Source organism: Solenopsis invicta, chromosome 14, assembly GCF_016802725.1.
Source record: "Solenopsis invicta isolate M01_SB chromosome 14, UNIL_Sinv_3.0, whole genome shotgun sequence".
Lineage (NCBI taxonomy): Eukaryota > Metazoa > Arthropoda > Insecta > Hymenoptera > Formicidae > Solenopsis > Solenopsis invicta.
Genome location: NC_052677.1, coordinates 665,255 through 689,810, shown reverse-complemented (window position 1 = coordinate 689,810; position 24,556 = coordinate 665,255). Strand labels below are relative to the sequence as shown.

Here is a 24,556-nt window from a genome sequence, read left to right as displayed (position 1 = left end):
CTTCTCGTGAGTCAAGTGCAGCCACAGGTGTTATATCTAGACGCCACTACGGCCGACTGGGCCGACTCACTATGACTCACTAGCTCACACTTCAGTGAGATTTTAAAGAAAATCGTTGCTTGTTGTAATTTGGAAACGAATACTTGTTCTAATTTTTTTTCCAATGTAACGTCCCTTGAAAAAAAAGTTGATAAACTTGTTTCAATAAACTGATTACTGATCAGTAACTGATTATATTTTGTCAGTTACTGATCAGTAATCAGTTTATTGAAACAAGTTTATCAATTTTTTTTCAAGGGGTACGCGTGGAACGCTGTTCCATATAAAATTTTATATTTTTACATGTAAATAATATTTTGTATTGTTATTTAATCTTGAACATAAATTAAAATTATAATTCAAATTGAATCTTTTTTAACAAAAATGAAAAAGGATACAAGAGATTCTTTTTTGTAAATTAAACATTTATTACGTTTACATTATTGTATTCTGTTTTAATAAATATAATTATTTTTTTTATGTTTAATATGTATTACATGTAACAATATGAAAATAATATTAAGAATAACAATAAAAATAAAATAAGTTGAAATAATTTATTTATTTAATTTCTTGCAATATTATTTAAATATCATATAAACATCACAGAAATATTGTGAAATATCACAGCAATATTACTATAAAATATCACAGTAATATTACTGTGATGCGTTTTCGCGGACATTTTAATATTACTGTGATATCACAGTAATATTTCGTGATATTTCTGCAATATTTCATTTGTAATATTGCAATGTAAAAATGATATTGCTATGATATCACTGCAATATTACGTGCTATGTGGGGAGTTATCAGTGAATTTTTAACACATAAGCCCTCTCAGAAGCCGACTTATAAACAAATTTATTTCCAAGACATACGACAAAAAGCCGTTCAATTTAACAATTATTTATTTATATCTCGACTTCTAAGAGCGCTCATTTGTTAAAAATTCACTAGTAACTCTCTAATGTCATCACAAAGGTGTGTGCAAATTATAAAAAAATGAGCCCTCTTAGAAGTCGAGATATAAATAAATAATTGTTAAATTAAACAGCTTTTTGTCGTAGTCAATAATTTGATCTTTTGGCAAATGAAAAAAATGTATACGTTCACCACTACATTTGTCGGAATTATTGTTGTAACCACTCACTATGGTACAATATTGTACCATTATTATTATTACTTATTTTTTCCAAATTTCTTTTTCAGAGTAATTGTAAATATTTTATTTTCTTTTTGCAGAAACCTTAATCATTTTTAAAAAAGCTGCGCAACGATGTATTGATTATCGTTAAGAGTTACATAAATTCCGTTATGGATGTTAGAAAGAGAAATTTAGATGCTCGAAAATAATGCGTCAAACAAGGTTAAGATCCAGCATGCCAACTTGTCAACGCTAAATGATTTTCATTTTTTACAGGTAGTAGCAGTTTTCTGTTATAATACGGCGCAAAGAGGAATTTGTGTGAACTGTGCACACCCATGTTATCCTTCCACCGTACTATTAACGTGATCTCCGCAATGACAGCAGTTCATGAAGTAAGCACAGCGGTAGAGCCAATCAGCACTTCGGAAAAGCGACAACAACAAATTCGAGAATTCGAATATCGATGCAATGTATGTATATACATACATACTCTTTTAGATAGGATAATATAAAATTATATATAATTATGTATGATTATATATGAAAAATTTTTTATTGAGCACTATTTTTTCATAACATTATTATAATAAAACTTAACATAAATATTGCTGTAATAATAAAATGCCGAAATGATTCATAATAATATAATGGTAACCTATCACAATTGTATTATTGTAATATTTATGTAATATTGTGAAGAATTATATCATTTTAATGTTTTTATATTATAGATATATTGCAGATGTGTTATTTTACTTTATTTATTTACTTTTATCTCAAAATCTTTAAATAATATCATTTTATCACAATTTTATGAAAAGTTAAAAAAATATGTTGTTCTTTTATTCTGTATTTTTTAATTATAAGGAACGCCGCCGTATACATTTGTCGGTGATACTAATATGTACTGTTATGCAAATGTTATATATTAAGATATAGTAATATTTCAAAATATCAACATTTCGCAATGTAATTTTAAAATTTCTGTAATATTTTATTGAAACTTGTAATATTAATATAATATTATAATATTACTAACATATCATGTGTCATATGAAAATGTTATCGCAAAAGATACGCATATAAAGCTCATTCGTTTGTTTGTTTAATCAGTAATTTCTAAGTCCGTTTCGTTTAAATGATTGTATAAAACGGTTGCGATAGTAGGCTCTTCATGCATTTCTTGAAACTTTTCGATAAGTCGATCGTATCTCACCATGTGCTTTGATTGAATGGTCGACGGTAACATTGTCACAGCCATAAAATAGGAATTCGTATTACCAGCTTCAATGAGCCCTTCCATAACACCGAGCTTGACTTCTTCCAAGTCGAAATGTTTATATACGCAGCTTAGAAAATAGTTCAAAACCTCAGCCATAAATGGGACTAATTGCAATGAGAAGATGTCGATTAATTCGTGCAATTGTTGACCAATTTTGAGGCCAAAGGACTCTTCGATTGATGTGCACTCTTGCAACTTCTTTGCGTACACTAACATTAAGTAAGACTTCGCATCCTGTCGGGGCGATAACATAGATAAAAATATCATTTGCATATTATCGATGACTTCCGAGTTAATAGACTTGTTAAAACAAAACTTATCAACAAAATTAATGACAAAATCGTCCACGAATAGACGCACGGCTTTATTGACTGGATAGAAATGTAATTTAGTAGGATGGGACACGTTCCAGTAAGCTGTTATTGCATTGTGAAAGACATCAGCAAGTACTTTGATGCGTATTGTGTGTTTATTCTTATCATCTAAAATATATGATACTGTAAAGCATCTCGCTGCCGAGGACACTTCATTATCTATGTGAAATAAAAATCTACGAAGTACATTCTCAGCAAATTCGTCTGATAGAAAATGAAAAACAGGTGTGATAAGCGTTGACAAGCAGTTAGCAATGTATTTGTTTGTCTTTTCGACATTCAATCCCATTTCATATAGATTGTCTATCGTTTTGAGCCACAGATCGAGATATTTTGCGACGTATTTATTTGGGATCTCAGGAAATAACGTTACATCTAAAAGCAGAGCTTCGTCTTTAAGACTGAACATCGACATAGCTTGACAATAAAGAGACCAAGTTTCGGGATTTGGCTTCGTAAGGAAGAATTTTTGGAACGTATCGAACAAAACTTTTCGTATTGAATGATGACTCTCGGTTACCCACGCTTTCTGGAGGAAATCTATGAGTTCATGTATAGAAGCTATTAAATACATCAACCTAATACCATGCTTTCGCGTGCTCACGCGCATGTTCATCAATTTTTGCACGACTGATATTACTTTCGGCACAGAGGTCCTTCTACTTACATTTAGTAGTGTCATCAAAGCTATTGTCAAGTAATCCCCTTTGCACAATTTAACTACGAGATCGATAGGTACTGGTGGATTAGAAAGTCTCATGCTCAATGGTAAATTTTGTATCATGTTGTAGTTATCTTTGGCATTCGGATGACTAGTATTTACTGTCGTTTCTGTAGGTATGAGGAGATCGATCAGTTTTGTAAATACGTCACCATGAAGTAAAATTGCCAAGATAACTATGCTGGATGACATTTTATCTGTATTTTTATCATAAATATAATTTATGCAACGTTCAGCAAATTTAACAGGTAAGTCTTTATACCAACGTGTTGCTCTGACGAAGTGTTGTACTCGTTTGAGATGGCAGTTCTTCATGCAGTCTTTCAAGAATTTTTCCCAATTGTCTAATACTTTTTGTGAATTTCTTTTCAGTAGAACAAGTGCTGCACCTGATGTCACATTCGTGATATTTTTCGAAGGAAACCAACCGCTATACAATTCTGGTTCATTTTTTTCCAATATATCTTCGACGTTCCAGGAATTCTTTTCCTTGGAGCGTAATACTTGAAAAATAGTATCCATCAGCCAAGGATAATCTCGAATTGTCATTTCTTCTATCTTGACGGGTAATTTTTTACATCTATTATTGAAATCGTACATCGCTATAACAAATCGACAAAAGTTGTTTCTTTTCTCATCAAGATCTTTAAAAGATTTCTTTTGAATTTGATTTGCAAAAGCCATGAGGCACTGTCTTTCATACTGTGGATATTCTTGGAGTATATTGAAGTTTATGTACCATCGATTATTTTCTAGAAACATGTCAATCAGTTCCTCAATTGACATATTGTGGATAAGTTTAAAATGTATCATAGCCGAGAGTATATCTTCCGGTACAAAGCCATTTTTAACATAAAACAATCGAACAATGTCCAACATAAGAGAAACATGCTTTTTGTTTAAATCAGGTACGTCATATATTCGCAAAAAGTGATCAAACATTCGTTCAAATAACCAAGAGTTTTCATTTTTATGTCTGTTCAAGAAATATGTTAAGGCATCAGATAATGCATCATCATCCTTATTAATTTTACAAACGTAAATCATTTGCAAGAAAAAACCAAGTCTTTCTGTCTCACTTGGACTTTTATTTATTTTTTCCTTGATAACAGGTATGGCTTCATTAACAGATAAGTAACAAATCCAAGCTGTTTCGTATTCCATGGCAATCCATTCATAATTGTTCTGTTCTAAATTTTGCTTCTTGATTTTAATTCTAGCCTGTCTGATTCGTTCCTCGACGGGTAATAATTGTAATAAGGCAGGTGTTACGTTTTTTATTTTGTCGAGAAGATCAGCATCATATTTGTTCTTGTACGATTTGCAGAGCAGATCATATCTTTTATCACGTGGGTAATGTTTCAAATAATCGAGCATTTTATCTGTATCAAAAGAACAAATTTTCACAGGCAATAGACCGGGAAATACGCTCTTCATCAAATCCTCGTTGATCTTCTTAGATGGTAACATGGAAATATACACAAGCGGCTTTTTTATCAGGTGCTGCTGAGCTTTTTTTAGGAATATTTCAGCACATGTGTTACTCAAAACAATACTCGGTGGATGAGTTTCGTGTATCTCGCATATTTCTACGAAATCTTCCAGTCGTTTCTTTATTAATTTAGGTAGGAAAGACTTGTATCTATCAATGCCAATTGCGAAGGGAGTGCGCTTAGTCGTGTTTAGTTCGTGGGGTTTTAATAATTTAAGAAAACGCACTGCCAAATCCGGATTCTTGCAAAAGATTTTTTTAACAATTTCTACAGGCAACACAAGTTCCTTTTCCACGATCATTTTATAAGCAAAAGACTCGTCGCAAGCCATAATCAACGGATAGGCAGTTTGAACGCCGTAAATGGTTGTTATCGCCATGAACATTTCCTGTGCAAAAACTGGATCCTTGCCAGATAATCGATGCGCGAGTGTAAGTACGATACGGGTCCTCGTGTTTACGGAAACATAAGGGAAGAGACGTTCACGGAAATATTCGACATTGACAATTTTCTTGTGGCTACCGTCAAAAAACCAGAAGGCTTTGAGAGCCCGATTTATTATAACCGAATCTTCGTTCTTGAGCGCTGATGTTATATCTTCATACTTCTTCTTCTTGATGGCAATTTCTACATGTAATACAGGCAACAATTCTGGCGGAAGTTGTTTATGATTCTCGCTGGTCTCATGCAAAATCAATCTTCCAATCCAACTTAATTTCTTACCGGCGGTATCTCCCGGTATCTTCTGAATTGCTTGCAGATAAGGCATCTGTAAGTCGCGAGGTATCTCGTAATCCATCATGACACCTAAGGATGTATCATTCATGCAGTTCCTGCAAAATACATTAAAATTGAAAATGTAGTAGTATTTACTTCCTGGGATTTGAAGGAGGGGAGAAGTAATTCGTTATTTGTAATAAATTATTTTGTTGTCATCTATAACTGTAACTTAATTTACAAGGGAATACAAGCAATTTCCTTCAAGTTTGATAAATTTTGAATATATTATCTTTTATGAATGGGTTCTTGCACATTAAAAGAAAAAATACACTTTAAAACAAATTTTTTTGCTTTGCTGATCGATCTGGTTAAGACACCTGCACGATATGTAAGGGAATCCAAGTTCAAACCCTGGTTGAGATAACATTTTTCGCAATAAATTTTTTACAGTTTTCTGGATAAAAACGGAGAGATGCTTATGAGCATTACAATTATTAAATTAATTAGCAGGTTAAATTTATGCTATTATATTTCTAGGTTATACCTAAAGGGATGTTTGACTTTTGCAGAGGGAAGGATAGGGATAAGAAGAGGCAGAGAAAAGGTGAGAAAAAATTAAAGAGTTGAGAGGGAACAAATCGTACCAAAAAGTAAAAAGGGAGGGAATACCAGGATATTTAAGGAAGGGGTGGGCAGAAAATAGGTGGTAGAGGATAGTTAAATATAGATTGAGGGAGAGAGTGAGGAAAAATTAGTGGGCAAATGAGGAAGACAGGAAATATAGAATGTGCGGAATGGAGGAGGAATTATGGGAATACCTATGGAAAGAATGTAGAAGTTGAGAAGTAGCAGAAAGCTGGGAAGAGATGGTGGAGAGAGTACTGGGGTAAGATGGGAAGAAGAGTGGTTGAGTTAGCTAGAAAAATTTATAGAGGGAGGTGGTGTGGAGGAAAGAGAGTAAGGGGAAGGAAGAGGAGAAGGAGAGAGAGAGAGAGAGAGGAGCAGGAAAGAACAAGAGAGAAAGAAAGAGAAAGAGAGAGAGAGATAATGCGTGAGAGGGAGAGTGTGAGTGGAAGAGTATGAAAGGGAGTAAGTGGAGAAAGGAAAATGAAAGAAGGAACAAGGAGAGCATAAGAGTGAAAGAATGAGGGAAAGGCTGTGTAAGAGAAAGAGAGAGAGAGGGGAGGAGATACCTAAATTACTCAAAATAGACCAAAATTATATCTAGAGTATAAATACAATGGAAAATTGGAATTGCGACGGAAACGGAGGTCCCGTGAGTGTACGTATGTATAGGTATAAAGTAAGATTAAGAGGGAAACCTAGTGTAAACAGCCGTTTTTTCTCAATTAAAAAAAAATATAGTAAAATTTAATGAATGTAGATAAAGTATACGATAATGTTCACTATTTAAACTAATTAAAAAATTTTGTTGTTGTTGGAAAATTTCAAAATAGTGGCAAAGTAGCTGCTTGAAGTTGACTCCTACAATTTGCGCCGGCCTACGTCGAGATCACAAAATTAATGTAAAACAAAAATTTTAAGAAAATTTCGTTAGTTTATGTAAAAATGCACAGCATATACCTAAATAATTAAAAAAAATTATAAAATTGCAAAAACGGCGACATAAACAAAGAAAGCACCTTAAACAATTGTTAATAATTATTGTTTAAAGCAAAATATTAATGATCTGATAGGTATATGCAGGAACCAGATAGAAAAATGAGCATATAAAATTTAAAGATAATCGGTCAAGTAGTTTTTGAGTTATATAGGCCAATACGTAAAATTTAGCGTTTTGAGAAAAAGGCGTTTTGAGAAAAGTTGTATATCTACGTGCTCCGGCCGGTGAAGCCAACTCACCTTCCTTTGAAATTAACACAAAAGAAAGCCTCTTTTATAACTTTCTAATGTTTTTTTTTCATATTTTTTAAATAATTTCCTAACAATTTAAGCAAAAAGCAGAAAACGTGAAAAAAATCGATTTTACGCTAAGTTCCCCGCTTAAGTTAGATGTAAGGTAGTTATAAAATAGATATAAATTAGACGAGACTTAAGGACTGTAAGCAAGATTTTTAGCCCTAAGGGGAACAAATAAATCTCTATTCTATTTTATTCTATTAGGCCTGAAAATTTTTTTCAGAACTTTTTATATAAAATTTGTAAGAATCTTTTATTTGTGTGTAATTTTACAACTTCTTCAGATTTTTTTATACAAATTTGAATGTTTTTCAAAAATGCTAAGATAATCTACATTTTTTTTAAATTTTTCACATGTTAATTATCACCCTATAAGTTTTCTAAGGTTATTTATTTTATAATTTCTAATAAAATGTTATAAAGTCTACAAAAATTGAAAGTATTTTTTAGAAATTATAGGATGAGAAATTTCAGAATATTTCAGAATTTACATGTATGAAAATTGTATAAGAGATATACATTTTCTGAGTATTTCTGAGTATTTTTAAAAAATGTTCAAATTCGTATAAAAATAATGAGAAAAATTTTCACGAGGTTAAGATCTGTTTTCAATTGGTATAGCCATTTCCGTAAGTTAAATAGTTGCGTGTTAATTTTTTCTGAAGCAAATATTGTCGAAACTACAATAAGATAGGAAAAATTTTCTTAAATAAAAGTTAAATAAATTCAAGAGTTAATTCAAGAGATTAAATTAATAATTAAAGCAAAATTTTTTACATTATAAATTAATAATTTTTGAACGCAATACAAATCAAGAAAAATACTTCAGTTTAATGAGCTAGTTAAAATAAACGTACGTGTCGTCACCAAACGTAGATTGAGCATATAGTAAAGCAACCATCTTCTTAGATTTGGCTTTTACTCGAGGAGTACACTATTTATAGCGGTGCTAGAAAAAAGCGTGAGTAATAAAAATTGTTCAAAACGATACATGAATAGTGAAGAAATGTTTTTTTACAAGTGTATTGTTGCGTGCCCGCCCTGAAGAAGCGACTAATATCGATTCGCGCGAGGCAATTGATGTGCGAGACAGGAGAAGATCGTTCCCTGTCAACAGTTGTTGTTGTTGTTGTAGTCTTGATCTTTCAAACGTGCTGCCATGTAAAGTTACCTTTATTACAGTTATCATTATTAAGTCTGTCTTCTTATTTTGTGAGTGCGCATGTTATTGTAAAGCATTAGTACGCGAATGCAAGACGACCTACCCGGTCGTAACATTTTGGGGGCTCGTCCGACCGTTCTCGGACTGTTTTTAAGGATATAAAATGAGCAAAATCAAGAAAGCAAATTTGTACGTGTTCGGTGCCAGAGCTATCGCGTGGAGACGACAGAGGCAAAAGCTGTCTTTTGTTCAATTTTAAAGGTGCTGAGAAAAATGTGTAAGAAGCGATTCATTTGTCTACAACGTCAGGAGGAGTTAACAACGTCATTTTGTCAACGATAAGGAGTTACGTCTTTGGAAGACAGCTAAGTTTTTCCAAAAATATTTGTTTACGTGCGGGGGGTTTTACTGCGAATGTTGGAGATGCGTTGCATTCGCGTTGTTTCAGCATGTCTTTGGTTGAGGAAGAAGATATTCTTGTCAAACGCATTTTACGCTTGTATCTACATCTATCGATTTTTATCGTTTTAATTGACGCATGGCGTATCGTTCCCTTTTAAAATTTTCTTGAGTAAATAGAGGGAGAAAGAAGGAGAAAGAGAGAGTGGGGGAGGAAAGAGAGAAGGAAAGAAGGAGAAAGGGAAGAGGGAGGGGAAGGAGAGAGGGAGGGAGGGAGAGAGGAAGGAGAGAATTATAGTTTTAACTTAGAATTTCTTCTTTGCGGGATTGAGATTTCGTCCCAGAAAAGAGAGAAATGGTCTGGGATTTCTTTCTTTCAAAAAGGCGTTGATATGGAAATGATTCGGACGGTGTTCGGTAACTTGCGGCAGTGGCCCAGGGTAGAGCAGGAGGCCGTCGTGCTTCCCTGGAAGTGCTCGCCTTGGGGGATGGATTCAGGGGACCGTTCTTTTTTCAGAAGCTTAGAATTAGTTCCTATTATTTTAGAATTTTTTGGTTCAAGGGAATGGATTTGCAGCGAACGGTGTTTAGCTTCCCGTAGCAGAAGCCCAGGTGAGAGTTGAAGGTCATCAAGTAAATTCTGATTTCAACGACGCTCAGTAACCTGTGGCAGGAACCCAGGGTAGAGCAGGAGGTCGTCATTTTAGTTTAAATAGTGGAGGACGACGCTTGGTTACCCGTGGCAAAAGCTGAGGATGGAGCAGAAGGAAGATTTTCTATCAGAAAGGTGTTAGTTTGGGAGTGACGCTGGCGACATTCAGTAACTCGTGGCAGTGGCCCAGGATAGAGGTCGCCGTTTTTCCCTAGAAATCTTCGCTGTGGGAGAAGAATTCTAAAGATTTTTCTTTCGTTAAGAGATGAAACTGAGCTTCGATTCTTTCTTTTCTGAATCGTAGAGGACAACGCTTGGTAACCTGAGACAGGAGCCCAGGGTAGAACAACCATCATATTAGAATTTTTTGCGTAAAATTTTGTTTGAAATGTGAGGGACAAAAATTCTTGACTAAAAGATTTTTCTTTTGCAAGATTATGTTGTTTGAAATGATACTTGTCGGATTTTAATTTGTTTTAGTTAAAAGTTCGTTTATGACATCTTTGGTACGAGAAGAATTTAATCTTTTGCGGAATTTGATTTCTTCGACTTTCTAAAGAAGACTGTCTCGCCCTGATTTTTAAATCAAGATTTTCCCTAGGGCATATGTTAAGGCAGGGACATAGGGATCCTTAAAGGCGTTGTGTTCTTGAGAGCTAATACCACCCTCGCCCCTTGTCCAAAGAATAAAGAAGCGCGCAAGATTCAAGATAAAGAATATGAGCGAACAACTAGTCATGAGGAATCTTTCGGCCCTCTGAGTTAGTTGTCGAGATAACTTTGAAAAAAAGGGGCAGTGTTGCGTGCCCGCCATAAGGAAGCGACTAATATCGATTCGCGCGAGGCAATCAATGTGCGCGACAAAAGAAAATCATTCTTGATCGATCAACGGTTGTTGTTGTTGTTGTCGTGGTCTTAATCTTTCAAACGTGCTGCCATGTATTTACATTAAAGTTATCTTTATTAAGTTTGTCTTCTTATTTCGTGAGTGCGCGTGTTATTGTAGAGCATTAGTGCGCGAATGCAAACCTATCCGATCGTAATAGTACTCTGTCAAATGTGAATAGTATATTAAATACATAGGAAAACCAATAATACGTGTTGAGAATTATTTATGCACGTGTTTGTGATCGTTCAAAGAAAATCATTCAGAATCAACGTAATCGTAAACATTTGTTTTATGACGAGATCAATTTTTAGTATTTTAACCGTTAGTGTACGGTCAAAAGCAAAAAGGTTGCACAATTTTTTTTCGATGAGTTTTGGAATACAGTTCAATCACGGAGTGATTAGCTCTTACTTATGAATCTACAGTTACGTTCATCCGCTCTATGAACAAGGCTAACAAAAGGAGCTCTCGATAACCAAGTCACCGATTTTAATAAAATTTTATAGATGTGTAGTACTCACTCACACGTACCTTTACTGTAGTAAAGCAGTAAGTTGTAGATATTAGGCATTCTCAAGAAAATGACAATTAAATATTTACAGCATTTATATACCATTACTGAAGAACGAATCTCAGGTCAGCGGCGTAGCGTGCGACGTTAGGACATAGACTGCTAACGCTTGGGATGGTCCCAGGTTCGATCCCCGCAAATGAGACTCTTTTTTCACTTAAATCTTATATTTTTAAATTGTTATGTACGTTTAAACCTTTTTTAATTATTTAATATAAAATGTTATTAGATTATTCTTTTAATTTGTATTTCACGCCTCCTATAACTCAAGCTTCAATACAGGTATGCCATCTTTAGCATGAATATTATTACTAGCTTTTTCTATGGTTTGAGAGGCACATTCATCTTTATCTTTTACTTTTAATAGAACTGTTAACCGTTACTCGATGTTACTCGCAGCAACAATAAATATTCTGTTATACATTATAACCAGTTGTTATTAGATTATGGGCCCAGACACGTAAGTCGTTCTTTGCAGGGTCAAAAATAGAAATTGACTAATTATTTGTTCTGGAACTGAATGTGTTTCAATTGTTTTGCGTGTGAGGTTATATTCGAAAAAGTATCTCACCTGGCTGCGTGCATCTATCGTAACGAGTACCTGTACTGATATACTGAGTTGTTCTAACGGCGTGTACAAAAAAAAAAAATGACGGAAAAAGTCGACATCGCAGCCATAACTAAGTTTAACGGAGAGAATTATTAGCAATAGAAATTCCAAATAATATATGCTCTTCGAGCCAAAGGTATCTTGAACATCGCAAAAGGTGAGAAGACAGAGCCCACTACCAATACAAATAAAGAATGGAAAAAGTTACAGTATACATTGTAGCTTTCAATTCGGAAAGTACTTAACAAAAATAAACATTCTGGTAAGGTTTTGGAAAGATTTTGACACCAGCTATTAGATTCTGGAATCAAAAACAGAGTGTTTCATTTAAAAAAGTTAACGTGATTTCTGACCTTGGCGACCAATGGTTAACCATCCAAGGTCAAACGCTTAATATTAGTAAATAAATCTTTTAAAATCCTACAACTTTTCTCTGAAACACTTTAAAATGCTTAGTTTTCGAGGTATTTTGCTGTTCTGGTACTTTTCCCCCACTCTGTATATCAAAGTTGGCAAAAAACTTGTTTTGTTCATTTTAAACAAAAAACGTTTTTTTTTTATTTAAAACAGTTTGTTTCCGTTTTATTTGTGTTTTTTAAGTAACCAAAAAAAAACATGTTTTAAACAAGCAAAATAATTTAGTAGCTTTGAGTTATGCAAATATTTGAATCTTTCGCCAGCATTAAATCGGAAGATAGATCTTTTCCAATAACAATGTTGGTAACGCTATATTACTGCTTACTGCCTGGCGCCACTTGGCACCTGGCGCCTCGAATCACTTGCAGGCACAGTTGTGCAAATACATATATGTCTTTGGTTAATTTAGTTTCAATCTGTATTTCTCAAATTTATCGTACTACTTTTACCCCTTGATTTTGTTCTTGAATTCTTTTAATTATTAGTCTACATAACATACTGCAATTTAACAGTAAGTGGCAATAATGCAAATGCATAGGGTTGTTATGGTTATTTCAGTTAAACCCATTCTACAATTACGCAAGTAAAATTGTAGTTATAAGTGGTTATAAAGTAATTATAAGACGCATAATAAATGTTGTAAATCATTGTTACTTGTTATAAAGTATGTTATAGAAAATGATAGATCTTTACCTTCCACGCTCACAATAACGTCAGCTGTAAGAAGAAACCAAAGTGTTTAGGTTTAGAGGACTGCCATGTTTACGCTACCATCATTCATATGACATATCTTTACTTCATTGTAAAATAACTTTGTACAATATTTATTATTACTACTCCTATAACCCTACACGCAATTGTAGAATAAGCTTTATTGTTATAATTGTAATTTAAAGTATTTGTTCATTTTCGGTATATGTTACTTGTTAGTCATATTCTCGATTATACTTTTAGTTCTCAATAAATAAAAAATGACAGGAGGGAAAAGAGATCCAATATGGCACAATTTCATTGAAATTAATCTGTTAACAAATCTGTTAACAAAGCAAAATGTAAAAAATGTGATACAATTGTGACAGGATTGGTTGCTAGAATAAAAAAACACGTACAGTAACTAATGTAACATTACATTAGTTAATGAAGATATTGAAGATAGCGCTTCTGATAGTAACGGCAGCATTCGTTCTCAATCTCCGTCTCGCTTAAATTCAAGTTAGTTTAAAACATAATATACATAATACTCTATTTTCCATTTTACATCATTAAAATATTGAACATTGACTAGCTATACAATTTTTGCGTAATTTTTGACTTTTCTTTTGAGACTTGAACTTTTCATTACATTCTAACTTAATTTTTTTGTAATATACCAAATTTGATAGTTTTAAGTATTTTCTTTTCAGCAACAGCGACAGATACAGCTATACATATTTCACCACCAACATCAAGATCATCAACGTCAAAACAGTCCAAATCAAGATTAACAAATATGGGACCATTTATTAATAGGACATCAATTCCAAACAAGAAAAAAATTTGATTTGCAAATAGCTAAATTTATTTACGCAATAAACTCGGTTTTTATGTAGAACACCCAAAGTTTATAAAATTAATAAATTTATTACATCCTGACTATAAACCGCTATTAAGACGTCAAATTGTAAATAAATTATTAGATGAAGTGTTTAATTCAGAGATGGTTAAAATAAGAGATTATTTAAATGGAAAAAATGTATGTATAGCTCAAGATGGAGCAACATTTGCAATGATTCCATAGTGTGCGTATCAGTGACAGATATTATTGACAAAATTGTACATTTATGTGATACTATTGATACCAAAGATAATAGCCATACTGCAGAATACTTGCTAAGTTTGGCAGTAACTTTAATAAAAAATTGTCAAAAGTATGATTGTAAGGTTAGAAATTTTGTGACCGATAATGCAGCAAATATGCATAAAATGAGATAACAATTGTGTAGCAAAGTGTGAAGAACTTGGTATGCCTGATATTATTACTTATGGATGCTCTGCACATGTTTTAAATTTTCTTGCGCACGACATTGAAATTCCAGGAATCAAGGAAGACATTAAAAAAATTATAAAATATTTTCGAAATACGCATTTTGCCGCTGCTAAGTATAAACAAGCAAGTGGAAAAGCTTTAGTAATGCCACAAGATGTTCGATGGAATACTTTTGCCGATTGTCTAGAATCATATGTTAATAATTGGCATATTCTATGTAAAATTTGTACTGATAATCGAGTAGCAATAAGCTCGGATATTTCATCCAATTAACAATATGGGTTTAAAAATTAATACAACTAATTATTTGAAAAAATTAATTTCAGTCGCTTTAGATAAAGTTCAACGATTGTTGTACAATTGATGAGGCTACAGAAATTTGGATCGAAATAATAAATCATTTTAAACAAAACAATTATGTAAAGTCTGATATTAATTGTGTTCTACGGCGTTTCAAAATGGCAATGACGCTGGCACATTATTTAACAAATTTACTCGATCATCGATTTAGAGGACTACAGTTAAGTTAGGAACAATTAGATAAAGCCATGGAATATGTCAATTCGTATCACCCTGCAGTCATTCCTAACATTATGTCTTACAGGGCAAATACTTCTTTGTTCAAAAATTATCTATTTTCCGAGGAAACCATTAAAAATGTTAAGCCGATAACATTTAAATGCTAAAATGGTATAAAGCTTCTAGAATTATGTTTAAATTATGTACATTTTATTTTATGTCAATTTACCTTAGTGCAAGCTTGCATACTTATTTTGTAATTATTAAATGCAAAGTGTAAAAGTGTAAATACATGACCGGATAAAAATATAGATTAAAATTTTTATAAAATAACTGCGCTGTGGTCATGTATTCAATTAATTCCTAAAAACAAATCTTTGCTTTAATTATACAAATCCTCTACTTCAATACAAATTTTTTGCTTTAATAACACAAAAATTATATAAGAACATAATTTGCATTTTTAAAGCAGAGAATTCATGTTTTAAAGCAACAATTATTATGTGCACATAGCGCTGCATCGTGTCGATATGACAGATATCTTAACCTTTTAAATCTCGAACTTTAACGTTTGATAACTCGCTTCGCGAGGGAGATCGGTTTTTTTCTGCCGGATTCTTTCGTTTTAAGTAAAAACGCATCGGATAAGTATATTTTTATGTAAATTTGAGTTGACGCGGGAATTCTGCATAATTATCACAATTAGAAAAGAATAGAGTATCTGATTATATAATAATACTTATATCTAATACTGCCCAGATAGCACAAAATATTTATAAAATATTTACTAAATATTTATAATATTTATTTTAATATTTTATAAACATTTATCAAAACATTTAATAAATGTTTTTATGGCCGTAGATTGGACTAATCATAAATATTTATCATAAATGTTTTAAAAATATTTATGATGATAATTATTTGAAAATGTTCAAAATATCCGCATAAATATTATATTACACCACATAATCCCAATGAGTAAAACAATATTTCTATATTTTCAAAAACAATTTTCGCAAAAAAATTCCATTCTTAGGAATTTTTTTCGGAAATTCCGAAGCGGTCACCCATCCAAATCGCGACTAATATTTTAGAAAATATTTTAACAATATTTTTGATAAAGATTTTCATAATCTTTTTCCGTCATATATATAAAATATGTATAAAATATTTTTATAATATTTATAAAAAATATTTATGATATATATTTATTAATATTTATAATAAATATTGTGTGCTATCTGGGTGATTAATAATAACCAGTTCCGCGAAGCTCTTCAACAATTTAAATTAATTAAATTAAAATTAAAATAAATAATCCTATAAACTAATATGTAATATAAAAAATAATTTTACGGCATATAAAGATTTTACTTTTCAAATAAAATGTTTCTATTGGAGAATTTCTGGGAAATATTATGGAAATAGCCGAACGGCAAATAAGTATAATCTTAAGATCACCTTCGCCAAATCGAACTCAAATCAAAAAAGATTTATGAGTAAAATCTTCTTCGCGTAGGTCACCTTATTTGGCGACTATGAATTCTTATGACCTTAAGACGGTCTCAAGTGCTAACTTGAGACTCGACTATGAATACGGACCGAAGTGTTTGATTGACTAATTGGAACAAAAAATTTTACGAATTGACCAATCGAAGAATGTTATTACTTTAATAAATCTAAAAAACGCTATTAGTTTTTTGTTTCAATTGTTTTTTGTTTTTAATTTTGAGACTTTATTATTATATTATTTAATTACAGACAATTTAATAATATATTTAATTATCTTTAAAATTATCCCCAGGCGATGTGCATTACAAGTGCATAAATGTTTCAAATTTGTGCATTTTTCGCATGCGCAGGTCACCACGAAGTATGTTCATATCGCTACATCTTGTTGGTATGACAGGTTTCCTAACCTGAATAAACGTTAACTTTGATAAACATCTCGCTTCACGGGACAATTATTTCTGTCAGATTCTTTCGTTTCGTGCAAAAACGTTGAATGAGCTTAATTTTATCGAAATTGAATGTTATGCCCTTGTATATATAATTGTACATATAATTACTCTTAATTTCTCTTAAATTTTTTTCTTGCTATAGTATTTTCAGTCGTGATTTTTAGGACACTATAAAATAATCTGTAATTTTTTTTATTATTTTATTTAAAAACATGTGTAATAATCTTTAAAGATAAACAAAAAAACGAAATAAAAACATTTTATATGTATATTCTATAAATAGCAAAGTTCTTTGCTTTATCTTCTTCCGTTATCCGGAGAAATTTTTACTATCACAAGAACAAAAATCTAAACAATTTTATTTATTTTGTTCAATCAATCGAAGGTTAAATCGATACTTACGACGAACGTTTCAGCAATGAAGATTTTTTGTTGGAAAACGTAATACAGCCACGAATTTGAAATGGTTATCGTTCTCAAAATAATACACAAAATATTAGGTAAAGTGCGTAATATAAAATGAATGACAGTTTTCCGTTAGTTACACGAATGCAACTTTGTCACGATTCACCCATACGCAATTAATCGCAAACGTCACTGGTACGCACCGACTGATTATTGTTTGTAATCTCATACATGTCCAACCGGCGAACTGAAATTAATCTAATCAAATTCTGGTTGACTCTAAAAACTTATGTAAAGATCTTTTTCGTGAACAATTTTGCACATAGTATGTGTGATCCGCGTTTCCTTTAACTTGTTTATTCCGAATGATTCACGAAATGATTGATCCACAATATGTTCACTCGTCACTATGATTATATATTCGTATAGTTGGGAGCACTGAAATTGCGATACTTTCTTTTCCAATGTGTTTAAGAACGCACAGTCAAGTTCAGGGTAGCGATCGTGTAACTTTTTCCCTAGGGCGGAAAGGTGAAAAGTGAAATCTTTCGCCATTGAAATTAATGGCGAAAATTTTCACTTTTCATCTTTCCGCCCTAAAAAAAAAGTTACATGATCGCTACCCAGAATGCGGATTCCTGACATGTGCATGAATGATTAGTGCTGTCAAATTGTGCATATATATATATGTAGCTACGTTCTGTTTCACGTATGATGCGCATGATGTATTATTTCGTCTTTGTTTAACATTTGGGAAATTACAAGGATAAAATAATGTGCCATGCGCATTATGCGTGAAACGGAACGTAGCCTACTTAATGGTCGGTAATGATGAGTTCTGTTGGTCAGTTGAGGCACCGACGAGAGACTGTTAAAGACCGCTAACCTTACGGGAGTTTGTGTGACTGTTAAATTTTTAATGATAAACTGACAATACAATACTAATTTTATAATTTATTGTTATCTTGAAGTTTCATAGATATGCTTATGTATTTGTAACTCAAAAATTCTCGATTTTTATTAAAAATTGCAGTTTTGATGTTAACATCCAAGTTTGATTATCGACAGAGATAATAACTGATCAAAAAGAATTACAATTTTAAAGCAATCTACAATGATATTATTAAATATAAGTATGCATATTTGCTTATGAAGTATTTGTATAATAAAAAAATTAAGATTTTAATAACGTATTACTCAAATATTTGTATTAACAATCATATAGTCGATAACGTCATTGCTCTTCAATTACCGCCGGGCCCCTGGGGCCCCAGTAACGGCCTCGAAAATTTATCCAGGGTTGACGGTCTTTAATAGTCTCTCGTCGGTGGTTGAGGCCATTTAAGCTCTGAATTTTTAAAAATAAGTTTATTCTTTTTTGCAATTCCGAGTTAGAATGCTAAAATAATAAATGAATTTTTAGTATGATGAACGCGCAGTGGACTGACGAAAGAAATAGATTTACTATTGAGTCTATACAATATTTGTTATTGATACAATACAATTTTAAACAATTTGCTTACAATTTTATAATTATTCTATAGAGAATATAAAAATTATTAATGGAAGTTTGAAGTTAAACAAAATATAACTAAAATTTTATATTTATATTGTAGGACTTGTTAAAGTTTTAATTACTGATCTCATGTATAACATTTAATAAATTTCACAGTTTAATGTTTTACGTTAATAAGTATATCCTATAAATACTGACATATCTGTTTATTTAATTACAAATCTCATGTAAAACGTTTGATATTTTAGTTTAATGTTTTATGTTAATAAATTTATTACGATATTGATAAATCTGTTCATTGAATTAAAATGTTATATTTATTAAAGTATATTAATAAAAATTATGTTCTAAAATTTTTTTATTTAATTGTACTTATATTCTTTATTTAATTGTACTTATTTTTTTTATTTAATTATACTTATATCTTAGGCATATAAAAGATTGTATCTTCTCCTTCTGAACCTCGAATCATATTTCTTAAAATATATTTTTGTATTCTTTTTACTTTTTTTTTGTGGTTGAAAAATGGCTTTTATACTCTTTCTGTATAGTTCAGACCTAGTAACCCTATGTTAGACTCATAAATTTTATATAAAATACAGTATATTTAAAATATGGTGTTGAAATCTTAAATTTTATCTTATTAAATTTCTGAATCTATGACGTATTAAAAAAGAAAACTTAGTAAAAATTAAATTTGTCATAAAGCAGACTTCTGTTGCCTGCTTTAATTGAATCCGTTTTATACTCATCAATTTAATAAAGTGAAAGATTTTAGCAATAATTTTACGAAATATTATTTCACAACGATATCTCACGTAGAGCCAAAGTGGAGTGTCTCATGAATCAAATCTTCATCTTACTAAATAGATGAGTCTATAATATACTAAAAATATAGTTATCAAAAAGATTAACAAGACCCTTACGCAAGATGGAGTGTTCCATGAATCAAATCTTCGCCTTATTAAATACATGAGTCTACAATATATTAAAAATATAAGTGCTGAAAAGATTAACAAGACCCCTATGCAAGGTGTAGTTTCTCATGAATCAAATCCTTGCTTTACTAAATACATAAGTCTACAATATACTAAGAATATAAAATCTACAATATACTAAAAATATATTTCATTTATAAATAAATGAAAGTTTACCTTGCGTAGGGATCTTGTTAATTTTTTCTATATATTTAGTATATTGCAGACTATTTAGTAAAGCAAAGATTAGATTTATCATATGCGTAACTAAAGATCTTGTTAATATTTTCGTTATCTATATTTTCTCTAATTACAGTAGTTCTCTGCTTTAAGAACACAATTATATAAGAAAATAGTTAGTGTTTTTAAAACAGAAAATTTGTGTTTTAAAGCAGAGAATTTATGTTTTAAAGTAGAGAATTTGTGTAATTAGAAAATATTTGTTTGCATACATTTAAAATTCATGCATTTTTTGCATACGCATGTAGACACAGCGCACAATCAGTTTGTTACATTACGTCAGTAGATAGGTTTTCTAATCTCAATAGTCGTCAATTTTAATGCTTGATATCTCGGTTCGCGGGGCAGAGCGACACATTTTTGCCAGATTCTTTTGTTTCGTGCAAAAACGCGTCGAATGAATCTAATTTCATCAAAATCGGAGGTGGTGCGAATGGTGTAGATAATTACCAAAGGTTCACAAAATATTTATAATTGTTTTATTTATAATGTTACTTGCATATATTCTCCATGTTAAATAATTATACTTTTTAAAAGAAATGACTTTGCCAAATTTTATTTTGAAAATGTGACTTTGTAGCTTTGAAACACCATATTTCAAAGTCCTTAAAAGTTTTTTGTTGCGAAGATATGATTTTTTGAAGGAAAAGTGGATTTTTGACCAATTTCTCATTTTTGCTTAATGGTTTTTCTTTTATAACTGCACAATAAATTATTTTTCGGCAATGCCGATTATGCAGTCACACTCCTGAGATTCTGAACTTTCATTAAAAAAACAATTGTAGAAAAATATTGATTGTAATCAAAGTTATAGCTTCTCAAAGCTGGAAAAGTCTCCCCGACCCAAAAATGTGTTTTCGTATTTTACAGGATCGGTGTGTTTAAGGGTTAAGACCGAAAATTATTCAGCGCAAAGTTTCGTGAATTTAAAAAAGTAAATAAAATCACACAATAGATAAATATCAGCATTAAACTCTAGCAATAACCATTTTGTTTAGAAAATTAAATTTTACATAAAAGGTGAATATATAATCTTGAATTTTATTGTGTAATCAAAAGTATATGAATAATAATTTACAATTTGTTAAAGTGGTATAGTCTACTTTTGAAAGCTGAATTAGTAATAGTATTTTTGGGAATTTTTTTATGAATAAGAATTAAAATAAGCTTAAAAAATTATATATATGCTTATAAAATACATATTGCAATATAGATGTAAACAATTTTATTCTTTCTATCTTTTCTCTCGAAGTAATACAATATATGTAACGCCGAAGTTAAGTCTGCAGCGTGAACATGGTCAAACGGTGACTAGATGAAAGTCGTATCGTTGATCTGAAAGAAAAAAGTGCGGATGTTTCTTAATAAATAAATTTGTAATTTTTGCCTAAACCTCGATATCACATACATATTTTCAATTCTAGGTTTTAACTTATGAAATATTTATTATTTCAGACACAATTTATGAAAATATGACGACATTGCACAATGAGTCGAAGAGGAATAGGAGTGGAAATGTGGACCACTACAAAAATAAATTAAATTAGTTTTTTTTTAAATGATACATCATTTTGCTACAAAATTATATATGTTTAATTTTCTATGGTTTAAAATTTTCCTGATTTTAAAATATTAAAGATGTTATTTTAACTTCGTTTAATATTAAACAACAAAGATGAAATATGTTTCTGAATGCACTCCTGTACAGTGATAATTGATTAAAGATTTATTAAAAAATTATTTTGGTATGAAAATCTTAATGTGCTTATATTACTAATATGATTCTATACCTACATTAACAACATGTTATCCACATAACACAGGACATTTCCGGAAAGCTTATCAAATTTGTTTTAAGCTTCACTTAAATTTCAAAAGAACTCGCACGGAGCTCTCCGAGAGCTTCTACGTCCGCTTTTGAGTGCTCTCTGGGAGTTTTATAAGTTCGCAGCTTAATTTAAGCTCGCAGAGAGCTTAAAAATCAATTTTTTTGAGCATTCTGCAATCATGAAATTAGTTCCTGGGGAGTTTCCATATAAACTCCCCGAGAGCTCTTACGTCCGCTTTTAAAAGCTTCCTGGGAGTTTCATTTAAGTTCGCAGAAATCTTAATTTAACCTCGCAAGCAGCTTTTTTTTTCTGATAAAAACAGTCATTAATTCAAATTATAACCAGACCAAACATTGCTTGACTTCTACGACTTGATTCTTAGTGATGATTTGCGAATACTTTGTATTAATACATACATATATCACTAATAGATCAGCTCAATATATGTTATTGAAAAGATAAAACATAATTAAAGCATATTTATATAAACTTATACAAAATTATATAAGTAATTCAAAACAAAGTTTGATCCATAAGAGTCGGCACGAGTTGTCTGTGTGCACAAAAAATTTATTAATAATTAGATATGCTGATTTAATGAAGGGCGTACATAGGACGCTAGTTAAAAGAGTTTTTTACAATAAAACGCAAACCTTTCGACTCACAATTTGAGTCCTCTTCAGTGCATAGTTTCCAATATTGATGAACCATCCAAGATTCAATCTTAATTGTTACGGCAGCGAATCTATCAGTAATACGATGTAGCGGATCATTTCACAGAGTTAACGTTAGTCTTCATAAATTGATCTTTACTCAATAAATAAGTCGCCTTACAATACATTACAAAAAATTAGTCAAAGGTATAAATAAAGTAATAAAAGTATACGTCAATAAAACTTACGAAGAGACATAGCGTTTACAAATTCGTTAAAAGTAATTTGTGTCCGAACATTGTACGTGTAATCATATCTGAGTCGTGTTCAAGAGTATGCAGAGAGAAACATAGTCAAATGGAGGGAGAAAAAGAAAGGGGAGGGAAAAAGTAAGAAAAAAAGTGGCAGGAGTTAAGAGGAAGAAGGAGATGAAAACAAGAGCTGAAAGTAGAGAAGGTATAGGAGGTAGAAGTACGAAATATTAGATTTCACGAGAATACTGTCATAAGCAACATTTAAAAGTTCCGTATGCAAATTCAAACCATGCTATTGCCGTTTTATGTGTAATGTCTTTGATATCAATCTTTTAGTCCATAATTTTCTCTATCCAGAAATTGGATGTTATCCCAGTCGAAATCGTGTGAGAAATTAATTCTATGTTCAGTAATCACAGAAGTATGCGTGGTGTTTCTATTAATGTAATTTCTATGCTCTAAGATTCTTAACTTTAAAGTTCTGCCTGTTTGTCCCACATAAGAGGCTTCGCACTCTCTACAGTTTATTTTGTAGACAACATTAAGTTGTGAATAAGGCTATCTTTCTGTGCTTCTTTTCTATCTTTTTGTGCTTTTCTATCTTTTTGTGCTTTTATAAAGATGTTAAGGTTGTTCAAACTTTCGTATGCCGGACAAATACCAGAATTTTTTCTAAATAAATTATTAAATCTGTCAGACATTAGGAATATATGGAATGATAAAAAACTTGCTTACTTGTTCAATGTTTGAATGAGAGTTAATGACATTCACCTTATTCCATGGCGGATTAAAGATAATTTTTTTTAAGTCTTTGTTTAACCGTAGCAAAAATTAAATCTAACGGATATCCATTATTTAGAATGTTAACAATACATTCGAAATTTTTTTGATGGAATTCTGAGTGTGATAGTCTTAACACTCTATCGATTAGCCTTATTATTGTGCCTACTTTTGTTTGAGTGAGTGGCATGAGTGGTAATTAAAATATCTGCCTGAGACTGTCGGTTTCCGATACCAATCTGTTATAAGTAGTTTGCCCGATTTAATTATGATGACATCCAAAAAGTTCAATGTGTCACTTCCTACTTCAATAGTAAATTTTAATTTTGGATGGTAATTATTAAACACTTCTACCAAACACTGTGAATACTTCTGTGATTACTGAACATAGAATTAATTTCTCACACGATTTCAACTGGGATAACATTCAAATTCTAGATAGAGAAAAATCATGAACTAAAAGATTGATATCAAAGACATTACACATAAAACGGCAATTGCGTAAATTTGCATACTAACACAGAACTTTTAAATGTTGCTTATGACAGTATTCTTATGAAATCTAATATCTCGTACTTCTGCCTTTGCGACCTATACCTTCCCTACTTTCAGCTTTTGTTTTCATCTCCTTCTTCCTCTTAACTCCTGCCACCTTTTTTTCTTACTTCCTCTCTTCCCTTTCATTTTCTTCCTCCATTTAACTCCGTTTCTATCTGTATACTCTTGAACACGACACAGATACGGTTACACTTACAATGTTCGGACACAAATTACTTTTAACAATTTTTTAAACGCTATGTCTCTTTGTAAGTTTTATTGACACAATCTTTTGTTACTTTATTTATAGCTTTGACTAATTTTTTGTAATGTATCGTAAGGTGACTTATTTATTGAGTTATGATCGATTTATGAAGACTAACGTAAACTCTGTGAAATAATCCGCTACGTCGTATTACTGATAGATTCGCTAACAATTAAGATTGAAGCTTGGATG

General features: G+C 31.4%; 2 protein-coding genes across 4 annotated transcripts in view; both read right to left on the bottom strand.

Annotated features, from left to right (window-relative positions):
- Positions 1 to 2,159: 2,159 nt before the first annotated feature.
- LOC105206055 lies at positions 2,160 to 17,731 on the bottom strand. Its single transcript, XM_011175588.3, has 2 exons — positions 17,311 to 17,731; positions 2,160 to 5,892 (listed from the first exon to the last, which is right to left on the bottom strand). Exon 2 carries the CDS (start codon positions 5,883 to 5,885, stop codon positions 2,295 to 2,297), a length of 3,591 nt encoding a protein of 1,196 aa, XP_011173890.1. The 5' UTR covers positions 5,886 to 5,892; positions 17,311 to 17,731; the 3' UTR covers positions 2,160 to 2,294.
- A 3,525-nt stretch (positions 17,732 to 21,256) lies between these two features.
- The window catches only part of LOC105200182, a 112,490-nt gene continuing 109,190 nt past the window's right edge, over positions 21,257 to 24,556 (bottom strand). For all 3 annotated transcript variants that reach the window (XM_026138081.2, XM_026138082.2, XM_026138080.2), the window contains exon 7: positions 21,257 to 21,381. In XM_026138081.2, coding sequence (XP_025993866.1) covers positions 21,358 to 21,381 — 24 coding nt within the window. In that variant the 3' untranslated portion in view covers positions 21,257 to 21,357. The remainder of the gene's footprint in view (positions 21,382 to 24,556) is intronic.